Below are 22,337 nucleotides of genomic sequence, written 5' to 3'. Positions count from 1 at the left end.
AAAAAGTGAGTGGACACATTTTTGCACAGCAGTGGATGAGTTAATGACAGTAACACATTTGCTCTTTTCATATATATTTTATTGTACAGCAGTAAATTCCCATATGGGAGTCATTCGGTGATTCTCCATTCAGCCGCCTTGAGCTTTTCCTCCTGAATGTGATGAAACATGTCCACCACTTTGTGTCTCATGTGGCTTTTTTTCCTCTCTCCATCTCTCGGCCTGCTCAAATAATAACACAGAGCGGAGGGAGTGTTGAGCATGGGTTCTTCTGGTTATATTTAGAAATGAACAGATGCAGTGCACTGGAGCGGAACACGCCGCCCCTGCACTTCTTGCATGCATGCACGCGTGTGTGAGCGTCTTTGTCTCTGACTCTGTCGTCATACTAGTTTTCCAATTATGCACCGCCGATTCTGACTCAGCAGCTCAGCGGTGACGAAATGGGTCAGAAATGGCCAGTAGCCGTCTACCTTAAAACGCAAATACATTTGCATCGTCATTTTAGTTAATAGCAGTGGTTCTCGAAACATTTTCTGCAAAGTTCTGCTGAAAAAATATTTAGCTCTTCTATTGATGTGAATATAAAAACCAGAGCAGAGAAAACATAAATGTCCCGATCTCATTTGGGAGTTAATGGACATGATCGCCCGCTTTGGATGAGAACCAGATGAAAGCAGCCTTGGGTGTGGTTGGTTATAATTAGAGGAGAAAAGGAGGTGCCTTTAAATTCACTATGTGATTGTTATCCCCCCCCCCCTCTTCCCCCCGTCTTCCATCCCATGAAAAGCACCTATCAGACTTAAAGTGGAACATACAGTAAAGTCTCGTTATATCGATATTCAAGGGAGTCCGAAAAAATATCGATATAACCGGGACTATCGATATATCCGACCCTGTTTGCATGTAATTTTCTCCGTGCGTGCATAGAAATAGTATCGATATAACCGGGACTATCGATATATCCGATATCGATATAGCGAGACTTTACTGTAGTTAAAATGTATTTTTGGCTGCCACAGTGGAGGCGAGACAAGAAGGAGTGTATTTATAAGCACTTCACATTTGATGACATTATTTTTGTCTTTATGTATGGCTTATTTGTGTCTATTGCATCCCTGTGGATATTGGGCTCCTCCAGATAACCCCTCCCTGTCCTGTTGGGTAATATTCAGCTGAACAGTAACTGGAGACTGGCAGGATGTCCTGAAAACTACAGGAAGCTTCTGAAACAATTGAATTTACTGTTTAAGCAGCCTGAATTTCCACTTCCTGGTGTCTGTCATTTAACGGGAAATATGACATTATTTGTCCAAAATTTCGTGTTTATTTGGAATTGGAGTTCTATAATTACTGAACTAAACCTGATGTGTTTTTCAATTATCAAAGCCTTTTTGGAACATATCTACCCCACGGTAAATTGTGCGAGTGTTCAGAAAGGTTCAGAGGGACTGACCAACAAGATGTGAAATTTGACACATCACTAAATATCGACAGCATTACTTCAAAGAAACCAGCATACTGCGTGCATGTATATTGAATGAAAACAAACTTTTTTTTCTGTGCAAACTGATATTCTTGTGTACACAAAAGGCCTATTCATATTGTCAAATTAGCGCTGTACTGTATAAATCAATACGTATTGTATCTACATATGTCTACATAAACTGTAATTTTCCAAGATAAACATCCACTGCATGGGATTCCACACAAGAGAGAGACAAATATGCTCCAGCAAAGTGTTCTTTCACACAACCACTGTAGAAGACAAAAGTTTAGACACAATGTCCTCTTTGTAGAGCTTGATAAATTGTGTCCAACCCTTTTAGTAGTATGCAACCACCGGATTGAAATTCTCTCCACGTAGATACCATCTATCTGTTTTCCAATAACCGTATCGCCACACGGACATGCTGGTGCCTATCCCAGCTGTGTTTGGGCACAAGGTGGCGTACACCACCCTGAACTGGTTTCCAGCCAATTGGAGGACACACAGACGAACAACCACTCAAGCGCAGACCTGTGGACAATTTAAAGTGTTACATTTAGTGATGGCATCATGAAGCAATTAGGCTTTCCATCCGAATGGTTTGCTTTTTGGCCAATGCATCATGAGGCCTCATTTGTTCCATTGCGCCATCATGTGGAAAATAACAGAGAGAGTGATTAAAATGCTACCATGGATTTCAAAATGTATGGAAGTGGATTAGGGCTAATGAAGAAAATAAAATAAAGATGGCAGGATTCTCACTTTTATTTCAGAATTCAGACTTTAAAGTGAGAATTCTCACTTTAAAGTCAGAATTTTGAGATTAAAGTCAGGATTCTGAGAACAAAATCAGACTTCTGAGATAAAACAGAGAATCGTGCCAACTTTTTCTTTGCTATCCCTAATCCTCTTGTGTAAAAATGGCAAGGAATTGTGATGTGTGCATTTTATTTGAAAGAATAATTGCATTATTATTATTATTATTATTACAGTAAAGTCTCGTTATATCGATATTCAAGGGAGTCCGAAAAAATATCGATATAACCGGGACTATCGATGTATCCGACCCTGTTTGCATGTAATTTTCTCCGTGCGTGCATAGAAATAGTATCGATATAACCGGGACTATCGATATATCCGATATCGATATAACGAGACTTTACTGTATTATTATTATTTTCGACATTGACACACAAACAAGGAAAGGAACAAGACACACCTTTCATTCATTTTTGTTGAGGGAAAGGTGTTCTGTTGCAACCCAAGTTCTTTAGAACAATGTTTACACTTCACCTTTTTAAATATCAATAAGTAGAAGACAATACAACACACTGTGTTGTCACAGTAGTTGTCATTATATATTCACATTGGTTATTGTAATTTTTACCATTTTAGGAGAGATCTGCTCAAAATAATCCCAGGCAAGGGATGTTCTTTATTTTCGTTGTGAACGGTGCATCCGATGCAGAAAAAATCCAATCGAAAATGTGAATTAGGTGTGTGAGTGCCACATGGGAACTCATTGACACCCCTGTGTGCCATTTTATTTTGGATATTCGATTTTTATTCTTGTAGAACTGTACCTTTTACTGAGCGAGTTGCTTGTTCTGCAGCCACAAAGGGACATAAGTCTTCTTGTGTCGGTCCTAAGCCCGGATAAATACAGAGGGTTGTGTCAGGAAGGGCATCCGACGAAAAAGCTTGGCCAAAACAAACATGCGGATCAAACCTCTAAAGATGGAGGACACTGATTTGCTGTGGCGACCCCTTGAAGGGACAGCTGAAAGGAAAAGAAGAAGAAGATTCGAGTGGGTGATAACGTAGAAATCCCGTGTCACGAGGCATTGGACGGAGCCACGTGTGTTCCAAAGCTTTTGGGCACAAGTGAAATAGACCCAAGCCTCAGATCGCGTTTTGCTAATTGTTTCACTTGTTTACTCGGCACACGCCTCGACACAGTCAGGCACATCACTAGTTACCTACCATGGATATTTTTGGAAGGTAGGAGGAAACCGGAGTACCCGCAGTGACGTGCAGTCAGGGGAGGCAGGTGAGCCGTTGCCTCACCTGTCATCATGGGAATATCAAATGAAAAAATAAACAGCTATATTTACTTAGTGATTTGTACTTTAAAGTTCTTTTCCATTTAACTTCACCATTTTTGGATTTTTTTTCAAAATCGCTAAATTTTCACATTTACCGTTCAAATACAAAGTCGAGCGGTGAGGCAGCAGCCAGCTGAGCCTCACAATGCATTGCGCAATGACTATGCAAACGGTGCTGGCTTGCTCTGCAGTGAGACCGCATTGCGGTCCCTCTGCGTATCGCTATTAAAGTGTTCAAAAACTTTTAGTATATGAACTAAATTTCTACAGTTTAGCTGGTGTATATAATGTACAGTCACCACTGTACATTATAAACACTGTACAACAGTGTTTATTTTATTTTCTTTTTATCAAAACTGTGTGCATAGGTGAGGCACACAGTTCTCCTGCCTCATGACAGGGGCTCTGGTGATTACAGATTCTTCTTGCGACTCCTCGGCTGCAGAATAATATAATTAGTGACAGCAAGCTACAGTAAACGGTTTGCAAGTTAAGTGCAACTATCCAGTCTTTTTTTTCATGTTGCTTGGCCTTATTTTCAGAATAGAGGATTGCATATCTAAATGGAAAGAATTTTCTAAACTGGACTTTCAATCGAAGCAGGAGATAATAATTAAAGGAACACCAACACCGGAATGTATAGCTCACAAACGTTGAGGGATAAATGTAAATCTCCTGGACAGCTTCTCAGCTTTTTGGCCCAAAAGGATCTCATTAAAACTATTCCTGAGGCGACAAAGTTGCTCCAGCTCGTGGTCACTGGTCCAGCTTCTACAGCATCAGTGGAGCGGTCATTCTCAACACTGAAAAGATTGAAAACATACAGTCGGAACAGGACTGATCAAGGACGACTTTCTTCACTAGCATTGATCTCCATTGAGACAGAGAGACTTTTAAAACTGAAGAAAGATAAGGAATGCTTCTACAAAGAAGTTATCAATGCCTTTCTTCAGAAAGAGTGCCGCATGGACTTCATTTATAAGTAAAGGTAACACGATAATAAAATTTTTTTTACTTTTTTTTCTATGCTACAATTTGTATATATAAAGAATGCTGACATGACATTTTAAACAAAACAAGTTAACTGTTGCCAATCAAATGGTGAATACGCTACTCTGTAGAGTTCGTACGTTTGTAAATCCGACTGTGATGACGTCAGTGCCTCACCAGCCATAAACCTCACCCAGGTCACTGAGTACCCGGGTCCCGGGTATTTTTTTCTCTAAACGTATCATTGGAATAATCGTTTTTGTACTCATTTTGCACAGCTGCATACAAAATGTTGGACATGAATAATCAGGCATAGAAACAAAGACAGTTAAACCAATAGATTTACACACTTTAATAGGCAAGTGTTCACTTATACTAGCTCGTATATTCTATGCAACATATTCTCTCTTGGTTTGAGGGGCAAAGCTCAAAACACAATCGAACCGTATCCTTCACTACGGTTTTATTAATTGAGACTGTCCACTTGGGGGCAGCAACCCATTACGACAGAAATTTGCTCATTTCCTTTGCCTGGTTGGCTCCGGGTTGCTGTGGTAACTGCTCTGCTCAAAGCTGACTTTGAGTGGCGAGGCTCGAAGACACAGAGGGCAGTGTTGAGTCGGACGATGGCTGCTGAATGCCAATGCGCAGCTGTATTTAGCCTCACGCACATACACACACACACACACAAGCACACCGACATGGACCAGTGCGTCACTCATCCATTCTCTGCTGTTCCTTGAATTTGACGGACGATAAAAACCGCATCCCACATTGCATGCCAATCAAACGATTACCAGCTTATTAATAATATCCAGCGGCATGATTCATAGGTGCGTAGCGCTCACTTGTCGTGATGTGTTACGATAAGAAATGTGTGTCAGGCAGCTGCTATCTGCATTGTATGCTTCAGCTGTACTAATCATCTCAGTCACCCCTCTACCTCTCTGAAGGGCTTGTCCGGAGTCTCCGCCTTGACCGGAAAGTGTAAATCACGGCCAGATGATAAATTTGAACAGGCACAAACCATCCTCCTGTCCTAAAATGAGAAGGGATGCCTCACTACATTTAAAGTTACATAATGCTGACTGGAGGCATGGAGGATGGTATAATCCACTCTTATTTGGGTTAAACCCATCTCTCTCTCTCTCTTTCATTCTCCGTGAGAGGACAGCGGCCTCACATCGCTACAGCTGAGAAGCAAAAAAAAAAATCTCTGTCGCACAGTCTTTTAGCCGCCAGCTCCATGAAGAGTTCTGCATCTCATTGGACCCTCAGTTTCCGCTTTGCCGTGATGGGCCATCTTCCTTTTTTTTTTTTTTTTTTTTTTTTTAACCAGGCGTATTAAGAGTGTTGTCTTACTCTATAACGTTGTGATTCGGATTGGTCGCTCTTGCCACTAAAGATGTTTTCTTCCCTTAAATATAGTCTAGTCTGAACAATGTTTTCAGTCATTTGACCTTGGATTTCACTTTCTTGTTGTGTTAATAAAGTCAAAGATACACATATACGAAATTGGTTTTATATTCAGGCAATATGTTACCTAATTTTCCGGTGTATAAGGAGTTGGGGTTATCTTAAAAGAGGAGTTTTGTTAGGAATGTCTTAGAAGTAAAATGAGTATCAGATAGAATGATGAGTCTGAAGCGAGAAATTGAAGGTGTGATGTTCAATGTTGTTTGTGGGTATGCCACACAAGTAGGATGTGAGCTGGCGGAGAAGGAGAAAGTTTGGTTGGACTTAGATGAAGTCATACAGAACATCCCAAGAAGTGAGAGGGTTGTAATTGGTGGAGACTTCAATGGACATGTTGGCGCAGGAAACAAAGATGATGAGGAGGTGATGGGCAGGTTTGGACTCCTGCTGAAGGACAGATGGTGGTTGACTTTGCTAAGACAATGAAAATGGCTATTGTGAATATTTTCTTTCAGAAGAGACAGGAACATAGGTTGACCTATAAGAGTGGAGGCAGAAGTACACAGGTACACTTTGTGTCAACGGCGCCATCTAAAGGAAATCAGTGACTGCAAAGTAGTGGTTGGTGAGAGTGTAGCCAGACAGCATACGTTGGTGGTGTGTAGGATGACGCTGGCAGTGAGGAAGATGAAGAAACCAAAGGCTGAAGTGAGGACAAAAAAAGAAAGAGGTTAGTTTTGCGCTCTCCACTATGGTAAGAGAGATACGGTGTTGTGGGATCCAGAAAAAAACCACAAGGCAAGCAGTGCGATACGTCTTGACTCAACAGTGGTTTACTTCGAATGCCCAGATGTAATGCAAACGTATGCGCACAACAATTTCCTGTCCAACGATCTAAATCGGTCCGACACGAAACACTAACCGAAGCAGGCGTTCCTTGTTTAAATCAACATTTTCGATATATATCATTTGTAAACCAATAGAACTACGCGAATGTAACCAAAATATAAAATAAGATACTTTATAACCTGTCACATAAGCAAAGAAGAAGTGGGACAGTGAGAGGACGGACGAGAGTAGACAGCTGTACAAGGAGATGCAGCGCACGGTTAAAGTAAAGGTGGCAAAGGCCAAACAAAAGGCCTATGATGACTTGTATGCTCGGCTGGACAGCAAGGAAGGTGATACTGATCTTTACAGGCTGGCGAGACAGAGAGACAAAGATGGTAAGGACCTGCAGCAGGTTCGGGTGATTAAGGATAGAGATGGTAATGTATTAACAGGTGCCAGTAGTGTGATGCCAAGATGGAAAGAGTACTTTGAAGAATTGATGAATGAGGAAAAAAATGAATGAGTAGAAGACGTGACTGTTGTGGACCAAGACGTAGCAAGCATTAGCAAGGATGAAGTGAGGAGGGCGCTGAAGAGGATGAATGGTGGAAAGAAAGGCACTCGGGCCTGATGATTTACCAATCGAGGTATGGAAGTGTCTTGGAGAAGTGGCGGTGGTGTTCCTGACTGGGTTATTCAAAAAGATCTTAGATGGTGAACAGAGGCCTGAAGAATGGTGACTCGTGCCCATTTTTAAGAACAAAGGAGATGTGCAGAGTTGTACGAACTACAGAGGAATAAAGTTGATGAGCCATACAATGAAATTCTGGGAAAGGGTAGTTGAAGCTAGACAAAGAGCAGAAGTGAACATTTGTGAGCAGCAGTATGGCTTCATGCCAAAAAAGAGTACGACAGATGCAGTGTTTGCTTTAAGCTGATAGAGAAGTACAGAGAAGGTCAGAAGGAATTGCATTGTGTCTTTGTAGATCTGGAGAAAGCGTATGACAGGGTGCCCAGAGAAGAGCTGTGGCATTGCATGAGGAAGTCTGGAGTGATGGAAAAGTATGTCAGAGCGGTGCAAGACATGTATCATGACTGTAAAACAGTTGTGAGGTGTGCTGTCGGTATGACTAAGGAGTTATGACTCCACCAGGGATCAGCTCTGAGCCCCTTCTCATTTGCTATGGTGATGGACAGGTTGACAGAGGATGTTAGACAAGAATCTCCTTGGACCATGATGTTTGCAGATGACATTGTGATCTGTAGCGAGAACAGGGAACAGGTGGCGGAGAAACTAGAGATGTGGAGATATGCCCTGGAAAGGAGAGGAATGAAGATCAGTTGCAGCAAGACGGAATATATGTGTGTGAATGAGAGGGATCCAATTGCAAGAGTGATGCTACAGGGAGAAGAGATAAAGAAGGTGGAGGATTTTAAGTACTTGGGGTCAACTGTACAGAGCAATGTAGAGTGTGGAAAAGAGGTGAAGAAGCGTGTCCAGGCAGGCTGCAGTGGCTGTAGAAAATGTCAGGTGTGATGTGTAATAGGAGGGTTTCCGCTAGGATGAAAGGAAAAGTGTAAAAAACATTGGTGAGACCAGCCATGATGTTTGGACTGGAGACAGTGCCACTGAAGAAAAGACAGAAAGCAGAGCTGCAGGTAGCAGAGCTGAAGATGTTGAGGTTTTCTTTGGGAGTGACCAGGTTGGATAAGATCAGGAATGAGTCCATTCGAGGGACAACTCATATTAGAGGCTTTGGAGAGAAAGTCAGAGAGGCCAGACTGAGATTGTGTGGACATGTCCAGAGGAGAGACAGTGACTATATCGGGAGAAGAATGCTGAGCCTTGAACTGCCAGGCAGGAGACCGAGAGGAAGACCGTAGACGAGGTTTATGGATGTGGTCACAGAGGACATGACAGTAGCTGGTGTGAGAGAAGAGGATCCACAAAACCGGGATAGATGGAGGACATTGATTCGCTGTGGCGACCCCTGAGGGGAAAAGCCGAAAGGAAAAGAAGAAGATAAGGTGCTCTGGAGTATAAGGCGGAAACCCAGTGAATGGTGTATTTTCAAACTTTTTCCATATATAAGGCACACTGGACTATAAGGCGAACCTTCAATGAATGAAAAAGGTTTTCGAAATGATTATAAGGTGGCTGGATGGATTCAGTGGCTGCTGACAGTAGTTGTGAGACCTGTTGCGGCTCAATATAAATTCACATATCAGGTGCACCCGCATATAAGGCACTGGGTCATCCTTTGAAGAGAATTAAGGCTTTTGGGTGTGCCTTATACACTGGAAAATACGCTATTTTTTGAGTATCAGTACCACAAAAATAATAAAATGTACCTGTCACAACAGGCTTATGCAGACTTTTTTAAGTCACCGTACTATACTGGAGTTTGTATTTACATTCACCAACACATTATTTATAAGCTACAAAACTACATTGGGGTCAAACTTGAGTTTTAAACACAATCTCCTGTGATGCCTTTGCAGAATTAGTTCTACCACATCCACGGAGACCTCCAGTGGGGTACATGCAGCACACATGCCCACTCACCCACTGTCTATGTGTATGCGCGCATGTGTGTAATCTGTGATCCACAGGGCATTAATCCTCATAAATATTAAATATTTGAGACTCTTTTACTGATCAAGCGCGACACTCACTGTGCTTCCCTACAGGAGATGCTTGTTCTGACAAAGGTCCTTGTCTCGGGGAAAGCATGGCAGCCAGCGAAATTGACCTCATGCACGGCGCAAACACGTCAAATAGCCGATGTTGTATTTTGATTATATGCTTTGTTTTTTTTTATTATAAAGGAACGCAGCATGTACTGAAGAAAGATTTGCATATATTGTGTTTCTTTACAATCTTATTCTTGCTTGCCTAGCAGGGACCATAATGATGCTCGTCAGCACTAGCTGGTTGCTAGGTAACAATTACCTGACTGTGCTTTGCTCCAGTGAGCTACACAGTGTTGTGTGAGTGTGTGTATGTGTGCATTTGTGTGCGCATATTTGCGCAAGAGCGTGTTTGTGTAGCGAGAATGGAAAAATACAGCAAAGTCGACGGCCAATGGGTGTCTTGTTTTCTTACTGGAATATGCTTTGTGTCATTTCCCCCCCACCATGTTAGCTCACCCTTTTCAATTTGATTTAGTCCCTGGATTTTATTTTTAGAATGGCTGTGTCTAATTTATAGAGGATGCCTATTTTTAAATCCTGACAAATCCATTGGCGGCGATTTTCCACCGTGACACTGCAGATGTCAGTGTTTTTAGAGTAATCCCATAATCAATTTTGATGTCTTAATTCAATATGCACTTACATGTGTCCAAAATGGCGTACAATACTCTTAAAATAATATTGATTTATCATGAGGACATTTTGGATTAGTTCCCTCTGTTAGCGCCCGTCTTTTGACTCGTGGCTGCGATTTATGACCTCCTTTTCATATGAGCCGCTGTCTCGAAGCTCAGAGCCAAAGGAAAATCACCTTCTTCAGTGGAAGGCCAACATGAGGACAAGGCACCTCCCCCAAGAAAGGTTTGCCAGCTCCCCCAGACTTGGATGATAAATTTGGAGATCATTAAATGGTCCTAAATGAGACCCTGGTGTGAGAGCGAGCCGTGACCATCTGGCACCATTGTGAGTGGCCGTGTCATGTTCAGATTTAGCCAGTATGTCCCCACCTGTCATTGGATAGATGCAGTAAAGGCCTCGTCAATCTAGCCAATAAGAGCCTCTTTTGTAAGACTACCCACTCTATGCCTACAGGCGTTTATCTGAATCTACTGTATATATCCAGCGGGAACGTACGGAGATCTTTGGAGGGGCCACATGATGGAACGTGTTTTTTTTCCCTCAAAAACCTCTTAGGACATTGTGGGCATTTGTTGATTCGGGATTTTCCTCCCTCAATTGAGGAATATCCTCATGTGACAAGGTGGTTCACCTCACTTTGCTTACTTCTCGTGTTCAGTTATTTTGTGTACCGTATTTTGCGGCGTATTCGGCATGCCGGAGTTTGAGGCGCACCCTCAACAAATGGTGTATTTTCAAACGTTTTCCATATATAAGGCGCACGTTCAATGAATGAAAAAATGTTTCCAAGTATAATATAACAATACAGTGATACCTCGGTTCTCGACCATAATTCGTTCCAGGACCCTGTTCGAAAAGCGATTTGTTCGAACACCGAAACCATCTCTTTGCTCAGCAGGGGGGGGGGTGCCTCTCCCGGCCGTTCTCCACCTGCTGTCAATTCTCTAATCATGGACACGGGGCATTTATACGGTTCGCAATCACCTCGCAATGTCGGATGATTGACTCACCTCGCCACCGTACCTGGACTCTTCCTTCGATGCGCCGGTCCAAGGTATTTTCCCTGCGTCCCGTAAATTTATGTCATCTTCGGGATTGCGTAATTTTGCACCCTCATGTGCCATTTGCTTTTTGGCGTAGTAAGCGGGTCGGATCACCCCCTGCCTTCTTACTCGCTGTGTTTTCTTTTATTTGTGAATAAACATACTGCTTGGTTAGTACGTGTCTGCTTTGGGATCCCAAACATTCCACTACGTTCCGACGAGTCAGCTGCCGTCACTCTCGCTCGGAACGTGACAGCTACGGATGACTCGGCTACAGGATGTTCTTTTCTCTTAAAATATCTATCCAATGACACTTGCTCTCACTCCCACAGCCACATCACTAGATTTTACAGAGTCCTTATTCTTTAATATCGTACTGATCGTAGATTTCGCCATGCTGTATTCCCTAGCCAGATCAGACACCCGCCTTCATATTTTGTGATTATTTCTTTCTTAAATGCAATAGTTGTACGCACAACTTTTCTTTTGTCACTTTTAGCAGCACTTACTTTCTTTGGAGGCATGATTAAGGGCTAAAACTCTTCGTACACCTATATTAAACGCAAGAGCAAAACGCAGCACGTCCGCAAGCGACAACAGTTGGTCACGGAGAGAGCGATACACCCGTACGCCGCTCAGCACCCCACCCTCGCGTACGCACTCACGCGTCGTATTGCAAGGATATCTCGAATTTTTTGTTCGAACTCCGATTTGTTCGAACTGTGAGGCGTTCGAGAACCGAGGTACCACTGTATATAAATGTTTTTCAAATATATGGCACACCACATTATATGGTGCTACAGTAGAGGCTGGGGTTATACGCTGCTTTTTTGTACAGGGGGGGAAATGGAGTCGGTGGCTGCTGACAGTAGTTGCGAGACCTGTTATAGCTCAATATTACTTCACATATAAGGCACACCTGCGAATAAGGCGCAGGGTCATCTTTTGAAGAAAATCAAATATCCTCACAAGGGTGGTTACTTGTCCTCCACTTGCGCCATTAAGTCTGGGAGAAGCTCCAAATTCACTTTTCATTCATTGAATGACATTATAAATGGTCTTTTCATCGTGTATATCGCTGTGTGATACTGAAAGATTTATCTGCATCACAATGTCAATAGAAAATTACTTATACAATAGTATTACTTATACAGTCATTTTTCCAAGACCGTTAACGGAACTATTAAGGTTGGACCTTATTGATACTACAGTTTTTTTTTAAATTCAGTCTCTAAGCCAGTTTAGCACATGGGCTTGGCACACATCCCTACTTCTCACCAGTTGCTCTTGCTGCCTTCTCATTTCTCTGTCCTCTCGAATACCTCATACCTTTACTTATAAGCTTCAAACTTGATTGATTCATGGAGTCATTTAATTCCAGTGGTGGGCCGTCAGGGCTTGCAAGGCCTTCTCTGCTGGCTTAAAAATATCTGAATCACAGACTAATGTGAATTATATTTTGTCCATGAATTCCTATTAAATAATTCGAAATAATCTTTCATCTCCCTTTCGTTCATATTTAATTATTCAACCAATCACTTTCCATTTTGTTACCAGGGTCAGGAATCTTCCTGTTCACCTTCACAATCAGTTCTGCAGGCCCTGGAGCATAAATCAATGTCAATGAAACTGTTGCTTTAGCTAATCAGAGTCTAAATTGGCAACCTAAGGCCTGATCAAAGGCGCTGGAAAAGTTTTCGAAAATCATTATTGGCTAGCCACATGATTGGCGAGTCACTAGCCAATCATACTAGCCATGGGTGAAGAGAATACTGGCCAGAGATAGCACACTGTATCTGTAGTGAGCTGCATAAGCAAATATATTGTTGTGATGATTCAATAGCGGTTTTGTTAACCCACATTGGCTGAAGGAGGGCAAGAAATGGATTTGGTTGCAGATATACTGTTAAATTCATTTTCAAGACAGACTTTTCAGGAATAGATGGACATCATTAAGGTCGGACAGCTCCGAAGCTAGCAAAAATTATATTGCAATTTTATGAGGTTATCATAAATCATAGTAAAAATTCAAACATTTAATGACAGTATTTCTTAAGTTTCTTCAAGTCACAAGTCATTTCCTGGCCAATGACACACTTTAGTGGACGTTTAGTAATATCACACCACATTCCCAGTTGATTGATTCAGACATAGCACTACTGAAGGCCAAGGAGTGACGTGCACGGCCCACCACTGTTTAATTCTCACCCTTTATTTGGGAGCAGGGGGGGGGGGGTGAATTATATTTTTTCTCTTTTTTTTTCTTTGTCTTTCTCGTTTTTTTCTGCGAGACCTCACTTCAACCCTATTTTTGTTGTTTGTTTTTTTGCACTACTACATGATGTCACTTTACATACGACACTACCTCATTTTACATATGTCACTACCTCACTTTACATACGTCACTACCTCACTTTACATTCAGAAATTAGATGTATTGTCTGTTGTCAATTGTATGTCTCTTTTAGCCACATTATAAGTGCCTTGCAGGCTGGGTCTCAGAGGACATTAATTTCATTTGTGCTGCATGTCATGCATATTAGCATATTTGACAATAAAGCTGACTTTGACTTTGACTTATACCCCTTCAATATGAGTGACGTCGATTGAAAGGTCTTTGGATGTCTTCTTTGTTTGTTGTTTATTTATATTAAAAAAAAACACAATATTGTAAAACCTAATTATTGGTGACAATGTTTTTGTCCATGTTATATGGTATACTGACTTGCATTTGTCTGCTATTTCAAGGGAACAAGCTGAACAAAGACCTGAAGCACTATCTGAGTCTGCGGTTCCAAAAGGCTTCCCCTGACCACGAACTGCAGAAGACCATCCGGGCCAATCTGTATCGCCATGCAGTGCCTTGTGAGTAAAATGACATCCAGAACAATCTGGTCTAATACCGGATTGTCGATTTGTGTCAGCAAGGCAGTCTAGAGCGTCATTTCCTGATCTTTACCCGGTCGACCCACTTTCTTTGGCTCCCATCTTGTTTGTCTCATCAATTATTCTTGCTCATGTTCTTTTTTTTCCTTTCATGGATGGTATAACATTATCAACCATCTCTGCTCCGAATGAATGGAAGGGAAACATGAGTACTAAGTAACACTGTTCACCTTTCAAGTCACAGTACAATATCCATCTACTAAACACCAAGAAGTCATCCAGAATTCACAGCTGGTCATATTTACACCAAATTCAGCTTGATCTGTGGCCAGGCGTAACGATCACACCGATAATGTGTTGTTTGGGTTGCAAAAGCCATTTATTCAATTGAGATGACCACAGTGGAGAAATCAGTAGTAATGTGTGACTGTCTTTGGTAACTGTTTTCTTCAGTGGCATGATTTTATCAGTCATGTATGTTCCCAACGCAACTTCCTCTGTCTGTGGATTCTGGTGTAGACGTTTGTGTGTGTGTGTGTGTGTGTGTGTGTGTGTGTGTGTGTGTGTGTGTGTGTGTGTGTGTGTGTGTGTGTGTGTGTGTGTGTGTGTGTGTGTGTGTGTGTGTGTGTGTGTGTGTGTGTGTGTGTGTGTGTGTGTGTGTGTGTGTGTGTGTGTGTGTGTGTGTGTGTGTGTGTGTGTGTGTGTGTGTGTGTGTGTGTGTGTGTGTGTGTGTGTGTGTGTGTGTGTGTGTGTGTGTGTGTGTGTGTGTGTGCGTGTGTGTGTTAATGTGTAGAAAGATATTTTTTTTGCTTACCCCTAGTGAATTCTGATGAGTTTATATTGTCTCAGTCCGTACTTCACTTTCTTTCTTTCATCCTCACTTTGTGTCTCTCTCTCTCTCTCTCTCTCTCTCTCTCTGTTCCTCTTGCTCAGCCATGTGACCGGCAAATCCCCCTTTTGCCCTGCTCAGGATTATCATGTTCTGATTTATTGAAAATAGATTCCTCCCTGATTATGTGGTGAACACGCCGGGCTCTTACAAAGATAGAGGATGATGAAAAGGCTTTGTGGCACACAAAGGATAGACAGTGAAATTCTAATTCAACTCTGAAATACTAATGCTAGTACAATAGTTGCCGATTAAAGTTCATTTATACTGTTGTCTGTGGTATGCTTGTCTCGTGGTACATAACAAACAAATGCAATCTAACTTTATATGGGTTGTGTTTGAAAAGTACCAGGATTGGCGTCATCAACTGTGTTTTCCATGTCGATGTAGGCCAGATGATGAAACAGCGTGTCAAAATACCATTTCAGAAATGACTCATTGACTACCATGACAGACAAAAATTGCTAGCTAGCATTGCTAACATTCACTTTATTCCACACTGATGTTGGCTAGCGAGCATGACTAATATTCACTTGTTTCCTCCCTTATGTAATTCCACTGACTTGCTACTATAACAGATAAAATGGTAGCTAGCATCATTAACATTCATTTTATTCCACCCTGGTGTTGGCTAGCTAGCATCACTAACATTCGCTTGTTTCTACCCTGAAGTAATCCCACTGACTTGTTACCATGACAGATATAATGGCTAGCTAGCATTGCTAACATTCACTTTATTCCACCCTGATGTTGGCTAGCTTGCATCACGAACATTCACTTGTTTCCACCCTGATGTAATTCCACCAACCGGAGAAGTAACTCCTTTTTGTTTTGATAACATCACATTAGTCTGGACTGAAATATATTCAGTCTTCCGACTTTGAATCAGGCTTTAACACATTTATATTTGAAACGTTGAAATCACATCTCAAGTAGACCGGGAGCCAATACAAGTTCTTGTCCTTGTGAGTAGTCCAGCTACCCTATTTTTTAAGAACTACAAACCTCTAATACAAGTCATATGAGGTGAGACAAAACAAATGCTTGAAGAATGTTTGCACCATCAAGCTTGTGTTGGGATTCAAACAAGTGTTCTAAATGAGGGTCTCAAGACCGGTTCATGGTTTGAAATGAATGTTCAAGACAATGTTAACCCTCAACGTATTTGTTGACTGATAAATCCATTTCAAAGTTGTTAGTTTTATTCCAACAAAATTAGAGCCTATGGCTGGAACGTGTGACCAATTTCTTACAATGTTTTTAATACCCCGCCCCCCACGACCATTCTTTCATTCTCCTGATGACCTGCTATCTCTGCCACCTCCTGTTGATTGTCTCTCCGACTTTGTAACACATGCAAATGTTTTCAGGGCAGGATAAGGCCGAATAACAAAGGAAGTCAAATAAAGGACACAACTCTCCAGCCCTTTCTTTCTTTTATCTTTGCAATTTCTCGATCTGCTTCTCCTCTTCTGAGCACATGTGCAGCCCCTCATCCCCCAACCCGATCGCCTCTCCCTTGGTTGACTCAAACAGGTGCCTTTCGCTCCTCCACTGGCCAAAATGGGGTCTTTTTTGTCTCTCTTTTTACCCCCTACCTTTGTCTGTGTGTTCATACGCAAGGGCAACTGAGGTGACGTCACATCCAGGCTTCATCCCTCACCTCCTCTCTTCAATCCCTGCTACTACAGCGGATGGACATTGTTATCATGTGCTGAAAATGTCACAATTGATAGAGAAGGCGCTCCCTCGTGAGATTCATTTCTCGCTCACGTCAGGGGGAGGGTTATCTCGGCGTTAACCCGCCGTTTGAGCCTATATGGACGAAACCAATTCTCCCTCCCCCATCTGATCTCTCCCTCCCTCTCAGTTGCTGGCTCTCTCTGTCTCCCGCTTTCTCCGCTCTCTCATTTTCGCTCCTCTGTCAGTGCTCCTTTCAACTGTGTATCCTTTCTCCTGAGTGGCAGCGTCCCTGTGGCTTGGTGGTGGCTGCTGCCTTCTTCTGTCACACTCTGACTGCTACCGTCGTCTCCCTCCACCTTCTCTTTCTCCCTCGTTTTCTCTGGGTTTCTCTGCTTCCCTGCCCAACCCACTGACCTTCAATCCCTCACCTTCTTGTTTTCCACCTCACCGCTGAGCCGAGGGAAATGATTGTCGGAGATCATTTTTTTCTGTTTTCCATCCCCACAAAGAAACGGATTACATCTTGAGTTGCATCCTTTCTGTATGCAGGCAAGTGGCATCTCCTCATTTAGCTCCTTCTCTTCGCTCACTATCCATACGCCTGAGTCTTTGATGTATGCATGGCAGAAGCTGTGTGTATTTGTGGTGGATGCTGTGTATATAGGCTAAGGGAATCAGGGAGGGTGGGAGGTAGGGGTGGGAATCATGTGAAGGAAAGAAGGGGGGCAAGCACACTCAAAGCAGGCACATCCAACCCATGGGGACAGATGGCTAGTAGCCCTGCTGCATTTTCCTCATCGGTTTTCAAATTCACCCTGCAGGCTTTGTACGAGGCCCACAAGTACACAGAGTGTCTTTTCAGGAAGCAAGACATGGTTCCTCCACTCAGAGGAGGGGGTGTCTGTGTGTGAAGAACGGACATGGAGTAGGAGAGTTGAGGCAGGGGCCGATGGGGGATTTGCCGTTGAGGCAGGTTTTTCAGCGGTTTGCCATCGGAGAGAGAGCCGAAAGAGAAGAGCTGCGTTTGTGAGTGTGTGTGTGCCTATGTTTGTGTGTGTATGTGTGTGCTACGTGTGTGCATACATGCGTGTATTCATGTGTGTGTGTGTGTGTGTGTGTGTGTGTGCGTGTGTGTGCGTGTGTGTGTGTGTGTGTTAGCAAATTTAAAAGCATGGAGGTTAGGTCCAGATGCTGCCCAAACAAAAGGGCTTCTCTGGGGGAACGGCAGGGAGAAGCGTGGCACTCGCCATTGTGTGTGTCGCTGCATTGCAGGGTGCTGCCGGGGAGCTTCATGCTAATGATGGCCATTCATTCTTACAACGGATGAGTGGCCCCAGCTTCTGTTTGCCTGCCTTCCACATACACAGCCTTGATATTTTCCTTATCAAAGCGCCATGATGAACCTGGGAAAAAACAGTTTTTGCATAGTGATCACATGCAGGGGCAGGTGTCGTCTGCATGTTTACATGGAATGTGGCGAAGTGTTTTGAATGCGAAATTCACAGCATTTTACTCACTCAATGCTGCATAGATAAGGTGCTGCATAGATATTTTCCTAGTTGTAATGTGGAATGGAATACAGTTTATGTTAAATGTAGCACTCGATGATGTGGTCCCGGATCACCCGATATGGATTTGTAAAGCATCCAATGACACATACCTCAAAACTTCACATCTGTGTTTTCTAAGCTTCTCTTTACATTCAAACCTACTTTCAATGGACACTTTATTAGGCACAAATGCACAATCAAATAAGAGTCAATAAGAGAAAAGTAATAAAAGTCCTTCAGAGAAGTATGCATTATCATGTTTTGCAAATATTCAAAACAAGCCACTGGATCTAATGAGGTGACTACAAAATGATAAATAACTGAGATTGTGGTGTATGTGTGCATTTCTCACCTATGGCAAATGTCAACCATAGTAATCTAAATTCCAATCATACCTGATATTCACTCAATGTTTCTCATTGTTCTTGAAAAAACATGATCGTTTTGTCTTTCACTTGACGATCATGAGGCACTTTTAGGGTTTATGACTCTTTGATTACAGTAACCATCGTGCTCTTCAAATTGAACGCCACATTGTGTGAATTTCCTTGCCAAGTTTGTGATTAAAAACAAATCATGTGATTTTTCCCCCCCACTAAGTTCTACGAGATCAGTCAAGTGAGTTTGGAGTGACCCGTCTCTGATGGATGAACCGCTATCTTGTGCCACAATTGAGTGTATCACAGTTGAACACATTGACAAAAGTAAGAATCTTGTACAAGGGAGGAAAAATAACACTAGGACGGACAGACTGAATTCGATGTTTGTTCTAAAACGATTTGAGGAAGACAATCTTGTTAAAATGCCTTCACCACTCTGAGTTTGTTTGACATTTTCATGGACTGGTGGCCACATGATTAATTTGTGTATGTATGACAGTATGATGAAACATTCTGGGACCAGGGATTACACAGTGAAAAAATATCCTCTTTGATCTATTTGAGAACTTGTGTGTGAAAGTATTTCTTCAATATGGACATGATAGTCAGTCTTCTTTTTTATTCTTCTTGGATTGGATTAGTTTTTATTAGTCTCTTAGTGGACACATTTACATTTCACAGCAGCAAAGTGATGAACATAAAAGGAAAGGGAAGGAAGAAGTAGAAAAACAAAATACGGGATCTGCTGTAAAGGCAGCCAGTCTCGCGGCGCCATCTTGAAGTCAAAACAACAACAAAAAACTAAATAACAAATAATGTGACACAACACAAAAGACAGACAATCATTCAATCTTTAGATTATACCCGGGAGAGGCCACGCCATGTATCTATGGCCTGCCAAAAATACATAAAGAAGGGTTCCCCCTCAGACCCATTGTGTGTAGCATTGACTCCTCTACATACAATGTAGCCAAATATTTAAAAACTATTTTAGCTCCGTTGGTTGGTAACACTGAATATCACGTAGAGAATACCACAGGGTTTGTAGAGAGGATCAAAGACCTCATATTGGAACCTGAGGAAACTTTGGCATCATACGATGTGACTTCTCTCTTTACATCTGTCCCAACCCCAGCAGCAGTCTCAGTGGTGAGGACGAGGCTGCTGGCGGATGTTTCTCTGCATGAAAGAACCAAACTTAAACCGGATCACATCTGCCAATTATTAGAAATCTGCCTTAATACTACGTATTTTCAATTTCGGGAAAAATTTTATAAACAAATTCATGGTTGTGCTATGGGCTCACCAGTTTCACCCATAGTGGCTAATCTTTACATGGAAGAGATGGAGAAACAGGCCCTCACATCCTTCCCAGGGACAAAACCTAGACACTGGTTTAGATATGTGGATGATACTTTTGTCATAATTAAGAAACAAGAAATTCAATCCTTCACAGATCACCTCAACTCTGTAGACTTCAACATTAAATTTACTCGTGAGGACATTCAAGAGAACCAACTAGCCTTCTTGGATTGTAAAGTAATTATAAAAGAGGACAGAGCGCTAAAAACAGAAGTCTTCAGGAAGGCTACGCACACTGACCAATACTTACTTTTTGACTCTAACCACCCTTTACAACATAAACTAGGAGTTATCAGAACCCTCCAGCATAGGGCTAAACTAATACCAACTAGCACTGAAGGTAGAGAAAAGGAGTCAAAACATATCAGGAGAGCACTCACTAACTGTGGGTACCCTCAGTGGTCATTCAACAAATGTCAGAAAGAAAGAATAGCGAACGAAACCAATAATTCTCAAGATTCAAAAAGGAGAGGAGTAGCAGTACCGTACATTGAGCACTTTCTGCACGCTCTTTGTTGTATGAAGCAGTTCTAGATGATAGAGGAGACGATCAAAGCGTCATTTTCACCAGTGGATCAGGGACATCATGGTGAAATATGCACGTCTGCTACAAGCTAAATGTTGAAAGTAAAAACAAAGCTGTAGCATCCATTGATGAAAAGAGATTGTCTCACATCTCCTCTACCACGTAAATCCACTTCAATTCCAAACTGAGGCAGTTCCACACATGCATCGGCGCTTTGCGCTGACGCTCCTTTCTTCAGAATGAGCATATTAAGAGACATTGTCCATTTTGTAGGGGTCACCGGCCCGTCCATCCATCCGTCCATCCATCCATCCATCATGAGAATGACACATATTCAAATCAAACTCGATTACCAAGTATGAAGAAACAGTTGACATTGAAGTTAGCCAGGTATTCTTGCAAGGTGGCTCTGTCGCTCCCATCCTGACTCATTTTGAATCACACTTGACCTCGCTTGGTTGCAAGGAAGTAAAAGTGCAACCAAAAGCATGACCTCTAGCGAAAATACACCAAAAGCCCATAATATTAGGACATGCCGCACACTGTTTTGTCTTTCAAATAAAATAATTTTACCCAAATTCTTCCTTCTGAAAGCTTACTGACCGAAAACCACAAAGTATCGAAAGTAATTGTGTTCAACGCCTAAATAAAGTAAGAGTACTGACTCACGCACCACCAGGAGCAACTGATGGTTTGGTACCTTGCTCAAGACACTTGGTCACAAGACTGAGGATCGAAAGCACAACCATCGAGATGAGAGACGATCACTGAACCGTGGTGCCCCACTTTTCATTCCAACAAAATCAAAAGGGGCTCCGAAGTAAGGTTGCGGGTTACGAGTTATGGTGGCTTGCATTGACCAATGTTGGACCATCCATGGTCTTCACTATTTTACTTCCTGTGGTTCACCCTTTTGGTTTTGCCCTTATTTTTACAACGTAAAACGTGGCTACCAGTGGCAATTGTTTTCCTGATTGACATCACGTTTAGTTTTCTTTTAATTGATTATCACTTGGTCATTGCAAATGCCCAGAATATTATGTTGGGTAAATAAAGGCTAAGGTTGATTGTATTGAATTAAAAGAGTCATCATTTCAAGAGGATGTCTCATATGTGTGCTTACTTGCTTCAGGTTTATGACGTTGCCGGCTACAGGCAACACCATCATGGTCATTTCATGTGAAAGACATAACATAACAACATCCAGCGTCTGTTATGCTTCCTGGCGTTTTCTTTATTTGGTGAGCCCAAGCAAATCAGGAAGCTGGCATTTTCTCCCATGAGCATCTCTTGGGTTTTGTGGTTAGGTTGCCTGGCCAGCAATCCACCTGCATATGCAGACAGGCAAATCTTCTTCGGGTCTACCACAAAGATTTTAATCTGCCACGATCCTCTTCACGATTGTGTTCGATCCTGGTCCAAGGATTGTATACCCAAATCCAACACAGAAATGAATCCAAGATCGAGAAGAGCGGCCATTGCCGTGATTTGAACGTTTTGTCTTTTTTCCCTCCTGGCGTGTTGATAATCTGCTAATTTCAATCTGCAGTGTGTCACCGTACCCGCTCCTCCCCTGTAGAATAACAAATTCTAAAGCTAATCCTTTTCCTCATGGCCTCCTCACCCCTCGAGAGGTTTTCTCACACGAAGCAGGCTGTTTATCAGGACAGTCCATGTGTTAGGTAATGTCAAGAGTCTATATTTATGACTAAGATAGCAGAAGAAGGGGCAAGGAAGAAGAGTGAGACAGAGAAGAGGAGCAGCTAGGGCGGCTGTGGGCGGGAGCATCGCGGTAGACAGAGCGTGGGGCTGCAGCCATTGGCCACGCGCTGGAACTGGAGTCTGAATAGCTCA

General features: G+C 42.3%; 1 protein-coding gene and 1 long non-coding RNA gene across 13 annotated transcripts in view; one reads left to right on the top strand and one right to left on the bottom strand.

Moving 5' to 3' along the window:
- Window positions 1-22,337, top strand: part of LOC148903300 (membrane-associated guanylate kinase, WW and PDZ domain-containing protein 1-like) — a 109,040-nt gene that overhangs the window by 18,056 nt on the left and 68,647 nt on the right. For 10 of the 11 annotated variants that reach the window (XM_088999591.1, XM_088999642.1, XM_088999561.1 and 7 more), the window contains exon 2: window positions 13,956-14,072. In XM_088999591.1, the coding sequence (XP_088855717.1) occupies window positions 13,956-14,072 (117 nt within the window). Of the gene's footprint in view, window positions 1-13,955; window positions 14,073-16,873; window positions 17,215-22,337 lie in introns of those variants that run through there. The other variant, XM_088999616.1, reaches the window with a different exon arrangement.
- Window positions 124-22,236, bottom strand: LOC148903301 (uncharacterized). 2 transcript variants are annotated; one of them, XR_016115437.1, is made up of 5 exons: window positions 21,607-22,236; window positions 3,473-4,397; window positions 3,219-3,269; window positions 3,073-3,135; window positions 124-222 (listed from the first exon to the last, which is right to left on the bottom strand). It is a non-coding gene; the product is annotated as an uncharacterized LOC148903301 (long non-coding RNA). The 2 variants fall into 2 exon arrangements; XR_016115436.1 differs by lacking the exon at window positions 21,607-22,236 and adding an exon at window positions 14,908-14,966.

Source organism: Hippocampus bargibanti, linkage group LG01 (assembly GCF_051943395.1).
Source record: "Hippocampus bargibanti isolate YZ-2025 linkage group LG01, ASM5194339v1, whole genome shotgun sequence".
In the NCBI taxonomy this organism is placed as follows: Eukaryota; Metazoa; Chordata; class Actinopteri; order Syngnathiformes; family Syngnathidae; genus Hippocampus; species Hippocampus bargibanti.
This window is presented reverse-complemented; position numbering and strand designations above follow the sequence as displayed.